We start from the raw sequence: 13,369 nt of genomic DNA on the forward strand, positions 1-13,369 counted from the left end.
GACCCAAAATAAACTCAAAATGGATGAAAGACCCAACTATGAGGCATGAAACCATAAAATCCTAGAAGAGAGCACAGACAGTAATGTCTCTGCCACAGGCTGTACCAGTTTTTTTCTAGATATGTCTCCTGAGGCAAGGGAAACAAAAGCAAAAATAAACTACTGGGACGCTGTCAAGATAAAACGCTTCTACACAGTGAAAGAAACAATGAACAAAGCTAAAATGCAACCCGTGGAATGGGAGAAGATATTTGCAAATGATGTTATCTGATAAAGGGTTAGTATCCAAAACATAAAGAACTTATAAAACTCAACACCCACAAAACCAATAATCCAGTTAGGAAATGGGCAGTAGACATGAATAGACAATGTCCCAAAGAAGACATCCAGACGGCCAATGGACACATGAAAAGATGTTCAACATCACTCATCATCAGGGAAAGGCAAATTAAAACTACAAAGAGATACCACCTCACAACTGTCAGAATGACTGAAGTCAACAACATAAGAAATAACAGGTGTTGGTGAGGATGTGGAGAAAAAGGAATCCTTACGCACTGTTGGTGGGAATGAAAACTGGAGCCGCCACTGTGGAAAAGAATATGGGGTTTCCTAAAAAGTTAGAAATAGAAGTAGCTTACGATCCCACAATTTCACTACTGGGCATTTACCCAAAGAATACAAGAACACTAATTCAAAGGGATACATGCACCCCGATGTTCTAGTGGCATTATTTATAACAGCCAAGATATGGAACCCACCCAAGTATTCATTGATTTATGAATGGATACAGATTTGGGGTGTGTGTGTGTGTGTGTGTGTGTTTAATACTCCATTATATTTGTATACTAGAACATTTTTATTCAACCGTAAAAAAGAATGAAATCTTGTTATTTGCAATGACATGGATGGAGCTAGAGAGTATAATGCTAAGCGAAATAAATCAGTCTGAGAGAGACAAATGCCATATGATTTCACTCACACGTGGAATTTAAGAAACAAAACAAAAGAGCAAAGGGGGAAAAACGGAGAGAGAGAGGGAGAGAGAGACAAATCCAGAAAAACTCTCTTAAATACAGAGTACCATCTGATGGTTATCAGAAGGGAGGTGGGTGGGGGGATGGGGGAAAGAGGTGATGGGGGATTAAGGAGTGCGCCTGTCATGACGAGCACAGGGTGAAGTATGAAACTACTGAATTACTATATTATACACCTGAAACTAATGTAACGCTGTGTGTTAGCTCACTGGAATTAAAATAAAAACTTAAAACAAAGGAAAAAAATGTGGCCTCAGTGGAGGAAGGAGTGTCTAGGGTTACCGGGAAAAGTAATGGCGCCACTGGATGTCTAGAAGAGGATCAGAACTTCAGAAGACAGCAGATTAGCCTGACCAGGCTGAAAGCCCAGAGGACCTAGGACAGAGGGCCTGTAGGACAGTGATGTCAAGGGCACAGCACAGAATCTTCGAAGCGGCATGGGTGAGGAATGGTAGGCAGGACGTGACGGTAGAGACCTTCTGGGTCCCAACAGGGAAAGCCCCCATAGCAAAACTAAATTGAAGCACCTGTCTTGGAACACTGAAAAAAATTAAATTAAGATGTTAAAAAAAAAAAAATGGAACACCTGAATCCTTACGCCACCCCTACCCACCCTGAGAGATCTCAGAAGTTGTCTCTAGCCTTAGAAAGCCCCAAAAGCTGGAAGCCTTGACTGAAGTTTTGATGTTTTTTACATAGAAATTTTGCTTCTAGTAATTTTTCCTAATCGCATATCTGGAATGTGTCCAAACATGTACAGAAGGGAATATCCATCACCATTTTGTTTATAATAACAAACAAATTTAGAAAATGGGTCATTTGTCTCCTATTTTTCTGTATTTTAAATTTTATAACAAACTGTAACTTTTGTAATTGTAAATCAAGAATAAAATCAAAGATGAAGACAAAATAATAGAACATTATTTGGAAAAGTCTTCCTCAGAGCATTTTATCCTATTATTACAAAATATTATTTGTAAGAATTAAGTTACAGATAACATTTTTGAAATCTCCCCATTGTACCATCCCTATTAGTCATGTAGTTTTGTTCCTTGCAAGCTTTCAGTTATTGTTGGTCCATGGAAAGAAAAGTCATACATCACCTGGGGAAGGTAGTTCCTATCAAAGAGGCAGGGGTGCTGGTAGGAGCTTGGGGAGAGATTAGAGAGAATAAGGCAAGGGTGAAGAGACCACCTGCATCGCTGAGAAGAGCCTCAGCTGTCTTACCTGCCTTGTCTCAGCAGTGAAATGATAACCTCCCTCAACATGCTGGCACCGTGGGTAGTCCAGCTTTGTATAACTAGTATGGAAAACTTAGAGATGCATATATCAGGTGCTCAAAAATATTTGTTATTAAGTGCATGATTAATTAGCGTTGTTTTCATACTTTCATTTTGAAACTTTCAAAGTAAGTTAAAAATTTTAGTGAGGATATACTTACAATTCAATCAAAGGGTGAAACATTTCTCCGAAATCAAGCCTCAGTGGGCAGCCATATTTTTTCCAATTATATTTTACTCTCTAGAAAAGGAAAAATGCTTTAGTTATTTTCTGTATTTGGCTGATTGATAAAATTATGCTTTTCTTACCAAGTTTTTAGATGGCTGATTCCTCAGATATGACCTGTAGGAAAGACATTTTTCGTTACTTATTTTTCTTTCCTCTTTTAAAACTTATAAATTAAAAGTATTACTTTGTTCAGTAAGGAGGTATCACAAAAATTGATTACAAAATACTCCCCAGTTGTGTGGGGTTAAATACACACTTCTAAATAATACATGTATCGGAGAAGAGATCTTAAGAGAAATTAAAAAAGATTTTGAACTACATGGAAATGAAAACACAACTTATCAAAATTTGTGAGATGCAGCAAAAGCAGTGCCTAGAGGTAGATTTGTAGCAATGAACATATATTTTAGAAAAGATTGATGTTAATAGGAATAAATACTAGCTGATTCTAAGTTTTTCATAATAATGTAGAACAGTGCTTATGTTAAAAATATTTCTTACTTTTCAATAATGTAAAAGAAATCATGCTGAAGACAGTCTTTTTTATTAAATCTACAAAAAACAAAACATGATAAAGTTGTAATATCATTCTTTATACACTTGCACAAACATATAATCATTTAACTCCATGATTCTCAAACTTGAGAGTATCACAGAATCATCACGTACTGAATTAGAATCCTGGGGTTAATGTGTGGCCTTAGCATTTCTTTTTTTTTCTTTTTTTTTTTTTTTAAAGGTTTTATTTATTTATTTTAGAGAGAGAGAGTGCATGCACAAGAGTCGGGGTAGGAGCAGAGGGAGAGGGAGAGAGAGAATCTCAAGCAGGCTCCATGCTCAGCAGAGAGCCCCATGCAGGGCTTGATCTTACCACCCTAAGATCATGACCTGAGCCAAAATCAAGAGTCAGAGCCTTAACCAACTGAGCCACCCAGGTGCACAATGGCCCTAGCATTTCTATTTTTTAAAAAAATCAATATTTCTGAGGACACCAGAATTTGAGACATACTGATTTATTTGTATTTGATACATGTGAAAAATTCAATGAAAATCTATCAAAATGAAGATAAATTTCTTTGGGCTATTTTTATTCCTCATAATTCAAAAACCCCACCAATTTCTAATTGCTGCTGGAGACTCAAGTTGTGCAGGTAAGGAGCTACTTTAAGGATGCGCCTAATTTCTGGTTAGTGGTCAGGCAAACATAGGCTATCATGGTCTAGAAAATGATGTCTTCAGTAAATTAAATTATTCATTTGACCATTTTTGCTGGCTGCTTCCACTGTAACTCAGAAGGAACCTTGGTAACCACCATGTTTAGATAGATACTGGAAGTCTAGACCGTTTCCTACACTGAAGCCCAATATAGACCCCATGAGATGCCCTCCAAGGTGAATATCTCTCCTGTCACAGGAACCTTGGACCCCATAGGCCTCCTTTCATGACTGTGAAAACCTCAGGCCCACCCCAACTTGAATTCAAGGTATGAGGGCCATTTTTAGGGTTCCAGAACAGTGGGTCATCGATTAAGAAGCCTGGAGTAAGGTTCTGAAATCTGTGTTTGTCAAACATGTTCTCCTGGTGGGGCTGATGAACAGTCCACCTTTGACGATTGCCATCTAGACCCTCCCAGAAATAGACTGAGATCGTGGTACTGCACGTGGCGGTCCTGGGAACTGATTCTGGTAATGTTGCGTAGAGCAGTTATTCTCAAATTTTAATGCCCTTGCTCATCTCTGGGATATTTAGTTAAAATAGCCGTTCTCTCTCAGTGGGTATGGGACAAGGCCCAAGATCCTGAATTTCCAAGAAACTCCCAGCGATGCCAGTGCTGGTCCACAGACCATTCCAGAAGCAGGACGCCATGCACTGCATAGATCAGTTAGCCTTTGTGCGTCCCGGAAAAGGAGTTGTGGGAAATGCACATCCCTTGCTTCCTGAAATGGGAAAACTTGATTGTCAGTCTAGCAACTGATGGTTCCAACTGCATACTCAAAAGATTATTAGGATAGCGGGTGAGTAGATATTTGTTTTGGATGAGAGCAAGTCATTCCATAAATCGACTCGGGGAAGAGTCTCCATTCCCCGCTCACCGCCACTCCTGGCCACGGGAGAGGAGTCTATTAGGTACGTGGCCGTCTTAAGGACCCACTTCACCTCCACTGAGCGGATTGTGCACACGGACCTCGATTCTCCCCCATAGAGGAGCGAGCCCGCGGTGGCCAGTGGATGACAGAAATCAGTGTGCTTCATTGTGAACCCCGGGAAAAGCAAGACAAGTCACACCTCGGGCTTCTCTGGAAGAAACCCCGGTGTTTCTGTGAGGTTTGCTCTAAAAAAACTTCCCATGGGTAATGGTGCAGCTTTTTCTGATGTGGACGTAAGCAATTCTGCGGCAGAAATGACATTATAACTGGTTTGAGGAGGAGGGAAAGGAGACTAAGTGTTTCTCCCTCTCGTTTCTCGGGGCATGAGGGCTAGCCTGGAGAGCGAGACAGGCAATGGTTACGGATGGAAACAGGATGGTTAAAAGGGAAGGTGGAGAAAAACGCTGGCCACAGGGAAAGAGGTTAATCCTTTTTCCCTGTTGGTATGATTCAGATGGAAGGTTTGACTTGGCCCAAAGTTCAAACAAATCGGGTTGGGACAAACTGTCAGTTCAGTTTCTGGACGCCAATGTCAGTTCAGTTTTCGGGTTTCATCATGAACAAGCCAGTCATGAGGCTAATGGTACCACTGGCAATCACCATGCAGTTCACCATTTGTTTGGAAAGACAAAGAGTAAGACAGGTCAAATGCAAATTTACTTGCCCTTTAACAACAATGTATTTACTGGAATCACAGCCGACGGCTATTTGGAACACCTAAAGTGGAGGAATTTAAGTGGTGAGACGCGTGGTTACAATTCACATGAGCGAAAATGTCACTACAGCGAAAAGCGATAACACTTTAGATTGGAAATAATCACCTTTTCAAGGTAGGGTTCAAGCACTCTTCGGTGCGGTTTTACTCTTTCTTTTTGATCACATTTTTCCTGCCTTTGCTTCTTGTTGCCCTGCTGCCCACGAGGCTGGGAGGTTAGTTCTCTGCTTTTCCACATCGGTATTTCCGGAACTAACCGCATCTCGTCTTTCACCAGCACGGCTGAACCAGGATCATCAACTCTGTTCCTCCGGCCTGCCCCTGACTCATGCGTGACCATCTAGCTCTTCACTGACTTCTTTCTGACCAGAGACCCGGCTCCGCCCTGACTAGGATGCCTATTTCTATTCCCATCTGGCTCTGGGGCGCTTACCCACCGCAGGGCTAGACACCCCCCAGGCTTGCTAAGTGGGATCTAGACACTTGCTTTCAGTCTCAAACATGTGCTGTAGGTTGCATTTCTCCATAAAGTGAATCTGAAAGAACCTCTAATACTCCCTACCCTGAAGAAGGACGTGGGGATCAGGAGGGTGGGGATAGAGAACCCTGTCCAGACAAGCTTGATGGATTTAAAGAGTTAAACCTGCTAAACCCAGACCTCTCCGCCGCCTTCACTGGAAAGGCACCACCTGATCTTGGACACAGGACCTGATTTGTTCTGTCAGCAACTCTACCCACAGTCCTTGGTGTCCCTTCATGACCAGATCTTTGGTTTTCCCTTCAAAGTGTTCCGAAGCATGGGCCTGCCCTTTGTCTTCCCTAATCTATTCATGTGACACCCTTGGTTGACTGAGGTCCCCAAATCTTTCCGTCAAGACCCACCATCCCTTGATCCCTTCTCTTCTGGGGCCCAGCTGACAAAAACCAGCAACCAGGTCTAGGACTGGTCCTCGACACAGAAATGCTGGTCGATAATGTGTTAGGGTGGTGTCATCGCTCCCTGGGAAAATTCCTGCTGGAAGGAATCAGTAAGGCTTTCTGGGGACTGGCTGTTTCACGGGGCTGTGGTTTTGTAAACTTGTCTTCCTGGAATGCCCTTGGTCACCTCCCACTTACTCTCCAACAATTGACGCCTCACCCTGCCCCTCCCCGGTCGGCCCACTCTTCTGCTCTCTCTGCCATACACCCTTAGACTAGCTTTGGTTTGCCCCTAAGGAAGAGCCCGTCTTTTCATCCTTGTAACTCCCATTACCTACAAACAGACTGAAGCAAGGACACACAATAGGTACACAATAAATTTTAGCTTTAAAACTTTTTTGAATGAAGAAATGATAAACGTAGACCTGACGGGCCATCTTCTCTGACAAACCATATCCCACTTGAGTTCCCATTCATTTCAGTTTTCCTTTATACGGTTGTATCTCTTGAAACTAATCATTTTCCACTTTTGCATGCGTTTCTACACCTCACTTTCGCTGGTAAGCCCCTGGAAGACAGAACTGTGGTCTCCAAAGGGAAATAATGCTCCAACCCCCCCCCCCCCGGAGACCTAGACACACACTTCCCCCCGGGGTGGGGGGGGGCGCGGCGCTCCTGCCTGGCGGGCTGGTAGGGGTTCTCTCGCCCACCGCCTGCGGCTTTGTTGAAGTAATAGTGTTGCTCCACCTCTGTCACTTACCTTTTGGGCGGTTGGACACGCTCTTGCGTACTCACTAGGCCGAAACTGCACAAGCCGAAGGCCCGTGTTCTCGTCTCTAGGAGAAATGGCACGTGCAGGTGATTAGAGAATTCCAAGGGAGGCAGGCACCGTGCCTGCCTTCCCGTGGAGCCCATGGACAGTCCCATGGACAGTCCCATGGACACTGGATGACTGGAGCCCAGGAGGAATTCTAGAGGTCTGGGAGGGGGCTGTGGGGGTCACTGCTCTCCGCTTCTGCTAAGGCACTGTGGTCACTCTTACCGCCCGGCAGGCTAGCGTAGGGTCGGCCCAATGGGAAACAGAGATGAGCATCCACCAACGTTTCCCTCCCCCACCTCCGCCCCGTTTCATGAACACCCTCCGTGGAGGAGGAGGCTGTGCCACTGACATCTGGTCCTGCTTTCTGATGACCTCAGAAGGCCACAGCTGCATTATTTGTTCTTTCTCTAGCCTCTGTGGATCTTTTCCTCCTATCGATGACCCTTTTGGAACCATAAAGAATAAGTTACGAGATTAGTTTTCTGAGCCACATTATGCTGCTTATTATGATCTGAGTGGAAGCAAAAGCGAGATCGAATTTCTAGGTTCTGAAGTGCCCAAGAATCGTTTTGTGCCCAGACAAAACGGGAGAAGTCGAAATCGCTGAAGAAGTTGTGAAAGTTTTATGGAGGCTCCCTGCTGAGTGTGGAGCCAGACATGGGACTCGATCCCCTGACCCTGACATCATGACCTGAGCTATCAGTACTCCTGAGCTGAGATCGGAGTATCAATAAAACCGCTAAGGTTTTTACTTTTTGAAAAAAACTGGGGAAAAACAAACCACAAACAAATGTTCTTTTTCTTCCAATATTCATCACATTTTAATATTTTTTATTTATTATATATTAGGTATAAAGTGTAATAAATAAGGATACAAATAGCACATTTTATATTTTTAAATCACTGTACCATATTTCATCAATTCTAAGATACATATTTTTTCTCATTTAACACCCTTGAAATCAGGAAGCATCTTCTAATTATGCCAATTGTGGTTGTTTTCCAGTGTGAAGGAAACTTTGATTTGATAAATACAGGAACATAGTCTAGGTCTATGAAGGACACTATAGTAAGTATTGCATCTACAATTTTCTATACAAGTTTTCTTATAGGAAGGTTTTTTTTTTTCCCCCATCACAGCTGACTTCAAAGCTTTTTGTATTTTTTTGTCAAGTCTTGGACTGACCTGAAGTATCTTGGACAATCTGATGTGTATTCAACAGCAACAGAACTCTGAGTAAATATCCACAAAACCAAAAATACCCCAAGGAACCAGTAACAGTAGAAGCTTCGAGAGAAAAGTGTTGGTGAGGGGCTGAGGGATGAACTGAGCCTCCCTTGACTACAGTCTCTAGAGCAGTCTTTTCTCTCTTCCCCTTCCTGACCAGAGAGTGACTCTACCACTTCATTCTGTTGTGTTTTTTTCTTTTCTTAAAGATCGATTTATTTATTTTAAAGAGAGAAAGAGAGTTGGGGGAGGGGCAGAGGGAGAGGGAGAGAATCCCAAGCAGACTCCCTGCTGAGTGTGGAGCCTGACACGGGGCTCGATCCCGTGACCCTGAGATCATGACCTGAGCTGAGATCAAGAGTTGGACACTCAACCGACTGAGCTGTTCAGGTGCCCTCCTGTTTTATTTTCTTAGCTGCACATATAACTACTTGGAATTACCTTGTTCATTTATTTGGTTACTTGTTCTTTGTCTTCTCTCACTAGAGATATGTCCCATGATGGCAGGATTTCTTCTTACTTGTTCACCGTGTGTTTTGAGCACCTACAAAGTGCTTGGCATAGAGTTCAAGCTTGCTTGGGGGAGCAGCAGACTAAGGAAAAATGGACTTTTTTTCTAGAAAAACAGTGTTATTTTTCCAGAAATCTATTGAGTCAGGACATAATGATGGCCATAGAAATGCCTCAAGACGCAATTCCAGGTCAGTTGATTCCTCCAGAAATGACGTGCTCATGTGCCACCTATTCCAAGAGTCAGAGATGATGTCTTCTCTGATTCTACTCCTAGTTAAAGACCTACTCATATTAGAGTTCTAGTCTGCCCAAAGATAGTATGCAAAGACTTTGGGATGGGAATGAATGAGCACATGCTTGAAAATTAATGAATTAAGAAATAGCCCATTTTTCACTTGAAGGAATGAGCCCACTGGATATCATAAGCAACTGATGAATCACTAAACTCTACCTCTGAAAATAATACACTATATGTTAATTAATTTTTAAAGAAAAAAAAGAAATAGCCCATTTTCTGCATCTTCAGTTGGACAGATGGAAACCTCCAGATATGTTTCATTTAATTACAAGGAGCATTTTACATTTTTATACAGAATAATAATTTCACATCTAACCAGACACTTAAAAGAAATCTGAAATCTAGATATTTAAAATGTCATGAGGCCATGTAAGTAAAAGAATACCTACAAATCAATCATCTCAATAGCCCATTTCACACTGAACAGGTTCTTTTAAAAGTCATACTTACTGCAACTTGAAGTAGTCATCCACTGCCTCATAATTTACATTCTGAAAAAATGTGACTGTCTGGAAAAGAAAATGAGCGTTTGTGTAAAACATGGAAACTGGGAATGGTGACAATGAATACTTTCAGGACAGATTTAAACCTTTCTTTAGGTAAGAAAAAATATATTTAGCATTTTTTCTAAGTTCTTTTCTATCTCAGAAACTCCAATTATGGACACATTAGATTTCATTTGTTACATTTTTCTTTATTTTCTCTTCTAAGTGTATCTTAGGAAGCCCCTTTATTCACATTGCTTCTCTCTCCCTCTTCATTTACTTCTGTCATTGCAATATTTCTGTTTTCATTTATGACCTGCTGTGTAGCCAGCGTACTCCTGTTTCCTGATCCTGTTGTCTCTGGACCTTTTCATTTCTTCTTTGAGGTTTTTAAATAATTACAGATATCAAAAAAATAATTACAGATATCATGTTGTCAGTAATTTTTGAGACTATGAGGAATTATTTGCCTGAACCTTCTTCTCTTGTTTTTGAGTAATTAAAAAAAACTCATTTGCCTTTTTGTATGTGTTCCTTGTGATTTTCTTCCATCTGGGGCATGTTTCATCTCAATTTTCAGCATCCCAGAAGGCTTCTGTCTTTTCAGGGTAAAGCCATTTACAGAATATGTGTGATATTAGGGGCAGCAAATTGTAAGCCTCTTATAAAGCATGCTAACTATAGTTACATTCTTAAAGCATGGTAACTATAGTCCTTATAACCCCTAAATTATCATTTCGGTTGTAGTTCTTCGTTAGATAGATAGATACGGATATCTTCAGAGAGACAATTTGGTTCTGGCTAATCTGGTGCGATTAGAAGAGACCTTGTACCTCTAAACCAACCTTTGCAAAAAATCTTACTTCTGAGACAAGGTTTATTTATTCATATGTTGGATGCTAAGTGGTAGGACACAAAATATACAATCTTTCATGATAAAAATTTGAAGGCTGTGGAGGTTATTACATCAAAAGTAAATCTAGTTCATGTTCAAGGAAAAGAGCTCATTGTCAAGTTTCCACTTGAGTTCTATTGTACACCATACTTTTTCTTCATATGTAATCATTAAAATAACTTTATAAAGGTGTTCCTGCACATGATTAGGCTTGAATATTTTAAAATTTTTCTTTTGTGAAATGTAAGCATATTCTCTAAGTTTTGCTTATCACTTGTCACTTAAGTGGTGCTCAAACTTGGGTCTGTAACTCAACCAACATGTATGTATATTATTTTGGATTATAATCACTGAAAATATTTACCCAGAGGAACGATTTAAAAAATATATTTTGTGGATGTAATCATCTGTTTCATAACCATTTCATTATAAATAGTTAAGAAATGATTTGGAGACTTTCATTTCTAGGAGCAGCAGGTAGGTTCTACGGACAAACTTTCGCTCTTAAAAACAAACATGTGGGGGCGCCTGGGTGGCTCAGTGGGTTAAAGCCTCTGCCTTCGGCTGGGGTCATGGTCTCAGGGTCCTGGGATGGAGCCCCACGTCGGGCTCTCTGCTCAGCAGGGAGCATGCTTCCCCCTCTCTCTCTGCCTGCCTCTCTGCCTACTTGTGATCTCTCTCTCTGTCAAATAAATAAATAAAATCTTTAAAACAAACAAACATGTGAGCACTGAGTATTATATACAACAGATGAATCACTGAACTCTGCCTCTGAAACTAATAACACACTATATGTTCATCAAATGAATGTAAATAAAATAAAACCAAACCAAAACAAATATATCACAAAACCTACAAACAGCAGCCTTTTAAGAGTCACCTTAAAAGCACCAAATAACTAACAAGAGAGTGGGAACTATTAGCCCGAAGACAGGGAAATTAGGAACCTTGAGAATAAAGCAGAACACCAGAGCCCATAGTTTACTTTCAGCCTAAAGGCATTTGTCAACCTAGTCAGGAGAGGGGTAATTCAAGATAGAGAATCACCTTGGATATCCTCCCTACATTAACCTGAGTTATCAGAAGACTTTATTCTCCCATCCAAGTACTAACCAGGCCCGACCCTGCTTAGCTTCCGAGATCAGACAAGATCGGGCGTGTTCAGGGTGGTATGGCCGTAGACTCAGAAGACTATATTCTTAGGGTTAAGAGTAAGTCAGGATTAATCTGTGCCCTCCTTAACCCTTCAGTGACGTCAGTAACTAGGTGATCAGAAAAAGCAAGAAGAAGAGAAGTTTGTTCTAACAATTGGTGGCCATGAGTAGGTTCTTGTATGGCTTTATACCCCAGAATTGTTTGCCTGGAAGACGCAGGGGATTTAAAGAAGTTCAAGGCAGTCGTGTCCCCAGATGTGCCCCTGACCGTGAACACAGATCATCTAAAGATCAGGATGTATTCTTATTCGACGTCAGGGAATTCTTATGAATACTTTCACAAATGGGTTGTTGGGTGACACAGTCAGTTGAGCATCTGACTCTCAGTTTCAGCTCATGTTATGATCTCAGGGTGCTGAGATCAAGCCCCATGTGGGTAGTTAAAAAAAATTTTTTTTTTAAACCAGAAGGGACAAATAGAAAACAAATGGTTAAACGGTAGACTTAAACTCAGCCGTATAAAAAAAATTACATGAATGCACCCAATGAGAAGGCAAAAATGTTCAGATTGAATAAATAAAATCTAATTAAAAAAACCTTAAAGACACAGATGGTTGATATTAAAAGAATATTAAATATTAAAAGAAAAGAAGATACATTGTGCTAACATTATTCTATAGAAGGATGGAGTGGTTCTATAAATATCACACAAAGTAGATTTTAGAGCAAAAAATTATCACTAGAGGAAAAAGGGTCATTTCATAGTGATACAGGAATTGATTCATCAAAAGGAAATAATTCTAAATGATTATGCTGAGTGAAAGAAGGCAGATAAAACAGAGTGCATACTGTATGTTTCCATTTGTAAAAAATTCTAGAAAAACAAACTAATGTATAGTGACAGGAAGCAGATTAGTGGTTTCTTAGTAATGGGGAATGGAAGGAGGGATGGCTGACAAAGGAGCATGAAGAAAGTCTGAGGGGTGGACATGGACATTATCTTGATTGTATTTGTAATTTCATGGGTGTATTCATATATCACATTTTATCAAACACAATATATGCAATTTATTTTATGCTGATTATACAAAAATAAAACACTTCAAAAAGATAGTCTATGAGATGCAAAAAAATTCAGTAAGAAAAAGCACACAACCCTATAGAAAAAGTGACAAAACTTGAGTTGCACAGAAGTGAGAATCCAAATAGCCAATAAACACGTGGAGAATTGTTTAACCTCATTAATAAGAAGAGAATAACAAATAAAAAAATGACACACACACATTAGTTGGGCAAACATTAAGGTTTGACTATACCAATTCTTGGCATAAATACTAAAGCCTCAAACTGAGATGACATCACGGAGGAACATTTTCGTGACTTAGGGACAAGCAAAGATATCTTTCGACACGAAAAACAATAGCCATAAACAAAAAATCTTTGTCAAAATTTACAAATTCTACTTATTAAAAGTCACCATTAAGAAAAGGAATAGGCAGCGTTCTGGTTCAAGACGGTGACATCGGAGGATCCTGAAATCACCTCCTCCCACGGACACGCCAAATTTACAGCTATGTGTAGAACGGTGTTCTCCAAAAGAAAACCCCAGACTAGCTGAGCAATGCCCACACATTAGATGAGTGAGAAAAA

At 40.5% G+C, this 13,369-nt stretch overlaps 1 protein-coding gene across 1 annotated transcript in view; it reads right to left on the reverse strand.

Moving 5' to 3' along the window:
* The window catches only part of CATSPERE (catsper channel auxiliary subunit epsilon), a gene marked incomplete at its 3' end in the record, with an annotated part of 147,567 nt that overhangs the window by 23,283 nt on the left and 110,915 nt on the right, over positions 1–13,369 (reverse strand). Inside the window, exons 12-17 of the mRNA XM_080824512.1 lie at positions 9,636–9,694; positions 7,087–7,162; positions 5,358–5,410; positions 3,048–3,098; positions 2,627–2,660; positions 2,479–2,558 (exon numbers count right to left, since the gene is read on the reverse strand). Of these exons, the coding sequence (XP_080680638.1) occupies positions 2,479–2,558; positions 2,627–2,660; positions 3,048–3,098; positions 5,358–5,410; positions 7,087–7,162; positions 9,636–9,694 (353 nt within the window). The remainder of the gene's footprint in view (positions 1–2,478; positions 2,559–2,626; positions 2,661–3,047; positions 3,099–5,357; positions 5,411–7,086; positions 7,163–9,635; positions 9,695–13,369) is intronic.

Source organism: Martes martes (assembly GCF_963455335.1).
Source record: "Martes martes genome assembly, chromosome: 15".
NCBI lineage: Eukaryota > Metazoa > Chordata > Mammalia > Carnivora > Mustelidae > Martes > Martes martes.